At 35.9% G+C, this 3,772-nt stretch overlaps 1 protein-coding gene across 1 annotated transcript in view; it reads left to right on the forward strand.

Annotated features, from left to right (window-relative positions):
* The first annotated feature begins 974 nt into the window (after positions 1-974).
* The window catches only part of LOC112690008, a 4,492-nt gene continuing 1,694 nt past the window's right edge, over positions 975-3,772 (forward strand). Inside the window, exon 1 of the mRNA XM_025563901.1 lies at positions 975-1,220. Coding sequence (XP_025419686.1) covers positions 975-1,220 — 246 coding nt within the window. The remainder of the gene's footprint in view (positions 1,221-3,772) is intronic.

Here is a 3,772-nt window from a genome sequence, read left to right on the forward strand (position 1 = left end):
ACACTCACAGCAACAAATGCCGTCTAATGTACTTCCTGCTGACGCTTCGAATTCCATATCCATGATAGTAAAAAGAGTACCCAAACGCGCTATATTATTATCAACTGCAATGCTTGATGTGATCGCCGCTGATGGTCATCGGCATTCTTTACGTACGCAGTTATTGTACGGACTGCTGGCTGTTGGCTGGTTAGGGATGGCTGGCTGTACTGTCGCTGTATGACTTAGGCAATTCGAGCTTGAGTTAAATCGCGGTCGATTATCAACATTCTGGCCTCCGTTGGTCATCGTGGACTATTGGCAGTTGTAGTGTCGTCGTGACTTGCAAATCGTCAGTTCTTCAGGTCTTCGTTCTTTCTATTTTCTGCTAGAAGTTGAAAGTTTGAAAGTTGATGGAAAACTGAGTAATAAGTCGTGAAAAACGTCCGCTATATAGTGCTTCCGTACCAACTAGTAAACCGTGTGTTACTGACGTAAACAGTAGTGTTCGTGTTCAGTACGGGTGGTGATGTTACTTGCACAGTTTTAGGATTATATGTATGGGGGTAGTGTCATTTAACGCGTGTTGGCCTCCCCTTCATGTAGCCCTTATTATTAAAGATGTGGGACAACTTGAGGCTCAGTAATGTGGACGCGAAGTTATCTTAGTCGTTTGTACGTTCATGCTAAGCTGTGATTGGTGGTCCTGAAAAAAACCGTTATATAATGTACGACTGTGTACCATTACACTACTTAATATAACTTAAGTGATATTGTTAAAATTTAAGCGATCATGAAATACAATTCATAAAATAAAAAATCAAAGTATTGGCCACTTATATGTCTACGATTTCGGCGCATTCAATAACCATGGAAATATTATTTTGTTAAAATATTTTTAACTAATTGGAATTCGAAGTTGAATTTATAATTTACACAAACACATCACAGAAGGAAATTTAAGGCATCATAAAAAGCAAAATCAATATCCAAAAATGTCTTCTTGTGGACGCAGATCATTTGACGGAGGTTGCTGCAGGGACGAGGCGAAAATTGTCCGGTGTGCGATGACAGCCTTGGAAAAAATGAGGGATATGTTTCAAATGGTACAAACCTCAGCTTCGGATAATTCTTCACCCGAAACACTTATTGGCGGTCACCAAGACATCGGTTGCTCCATGAACGAAGGATGTTTGATTCAAGGCTGTCCTTTCCGCAGAGATACAGAGTTCACACCAAATGTGAGTGAAATACTATTGGAAAATCTATCGCAGCGCTACTAAGTCATACATGGAATAAACGTAGAATGAATCGCCGTGATATCCCGATGGAAAAATCTCCGTAGATATAAATTTCTTCAATTTAGTTTTTTTTTTTCGTTTTAATATAGTTCATCAGAATAGGTCGGGTTACATGAAGTACAACCAGTCAAATTTATTAAATCATCCCTTGACCAGTTGAGAAAAATAACTTTCGAAACTTTCATTTCTACAAAACTATATAATAGCTATATATATATATATAACTATATAATATTCATTGGTTCAAGTACACAAATTTCATCACTATACTACTATCGAGAGCCGCATTTAACAGCGATCAAGGAGGGGAAATTTCCCCGAGGCGGCAAATTTAATGTTTGATGGGGCAGTACATTTTTTAGGATCAACATAAAATAAAAAATACATAATTATAATTTTTCTTGAATGACTATAATATATATTATTTCGTTCATAAATACCACGAAAAAACCGCAGTCTACTACCACTGCATGTTACAAATCAATAAGAATTAAGAACTTGTTTTATAGTACGGCCAGCGAAACTAGACAGGTAATCATCATGTGCCAGGTAGCCGTTTTCGTGTAAACCAGGGGTTCTAAAAGTATTATTTATTAAATGAATAACTGGTGCAGCTGTGTTTCAACCGTTTTTTGAAACAAAAGATATATCACAAAGGTATATCGTATATATACAATATCTATAATATAAACATGCGTACTAAAAACTGCTGCGAGTGCGTATAACTGCCGCGCGTGGCCTTTTTCTATTTAAACTGACCATCTGGCGCTGACAACCGCATTCCATTGACTTATTATATTGTCAGTTTATTGAAACCAAATTGTTTCAGAAACTGTTTTTTCGCAGTTTGTTAGTCTACGATCCTCTACCCTTCATGTATGAGTTGATTGCTATCGTTTGAGTTGAGTGTGATTTTTTTGTGCGGCTGTTTTAATATTGTACAATATTTTAATTTTTTTTTTTTTTGTGTTTTTTTACTATTCATTTGTGATAAATAATTTTTTTTTCGAAATGTCGATTCGGCCTGATATATATTCCTAAACGAAAAAACAATATACAACGTATATACATTTTTTAAAACCTTGGACAAGTGCAAAGAAAAGCCGGAATCGGCAGATTATTTTCGATAGTCACAAGAGAAGATGACCGAGGCTTGTGCAATATGTTTGTGAGCTGTACAGTCAGGGGCGTATTTAGACTTACTTCTAAGGGGAGGACTCCAATTTATTCTTTAATTTAGGCTCAAAATGTACGAGTCAAATTTTGGTAATATTTAATCAAGCGAATCCTTAATATTTGTAGTTTTTTTTTTTTAATCTAATGTTGGATTCACTTAGAATCGACTTTTGTAAAGTTATTTTTTAACCCCTATCTATGTTTTGAAAGTTACGCTTGTGTTTTATTTGATTTTTCACTAAGTATGGACCTGACAAAAAGCCCAATTCAGTATTCACAGCCACGCGTAATTTGATTTCGTTATAAAATGATTCGCATTAAAAAAATTTGAAATGTTTATCTCACATAATCGTATAATCGATTCCTTAAATACGGATTAAGAGGTATCAATCTTGCCCTTTGCACCCTCCCCTAAAATACGCCCTTTGCACAGCAGTTATGTAATGAAAGTAAAAAAACAGAAAATGAATAAAAATCATTATGTGTCGGAAGTTCTAATGGCCTTAAATTTCCATAACCACGAAAAAATTACAGACGCGAGAAATCTGACACTGAACTTGATGATTTTGACAATGAAATAATCAGAAGAATTGTCCATAAATTTTACACTCTTACGAGTGATTAAGTATTAGTGGAATTACGTGAAAAATTAAATTACCGTTGATCGAAATCGTCGGTGAAAATAATTTTAAAAGAACTTAATTTTAAGTACAAGAAATGTAACGACGGTCAGAAATTCTTAATGGAACAATCGGATATTGTAGCTGGCACGTTAAATTTTTTAGAAAGATGAACAAGTTTCGTAGAACGGTGATACTCGGCTGGTAGTCTACTTGGAAGAAACCTATGTTAATTAAAACCATACTCTTGGACGTATTTAGCATAAAAGTAAAAATACAGAAAGTTTAAAAGTACCTACAGGTAAAGGCAGTTGCCTCATCGTTTGCCACGCCGGTTCTCCTACGCGCGTTTCGCCAGCACCGCCCATTAGGAAAATTTGATTTTTTATACTATCAATATTTAGCACGTTATTAGCATGAATTTGCATGACCAATTTCGCAATTTGCATGGCATCCATTTCTCCGGAATCGCAAAAATTAACGGGCGGTGCTGGCGAAACGTTTCGCCAGCACCGCCCATCGCAAAAATGAAATTTTTTATATTTTTTCATAGCCATTATTTAGCACGCAATTAGCATGAATTTGCACGACTATCGCCGAAATTCGCTCGATCATTGTTTCCGTGCAATAACCTATCAAAGAATTCGCGCGTTTCGCCAGCACCGCCCAAAATCGAAATTTTACGATTTCATAAAA

This window comes from Sipha flava, unplaced genomic scaffold, assembly GCF_003268045.1.
Source record: "Sipha flava isolate LNK unplaced genomic scaffold, YSA_version1 48_pilon_pilon, whole genome shotgun sequence".
NCBI lineage: Eukaryota > Metazoa > Arthropoda > Insecta > Hemiptera > Aphididae > Sipha > Sipha flava.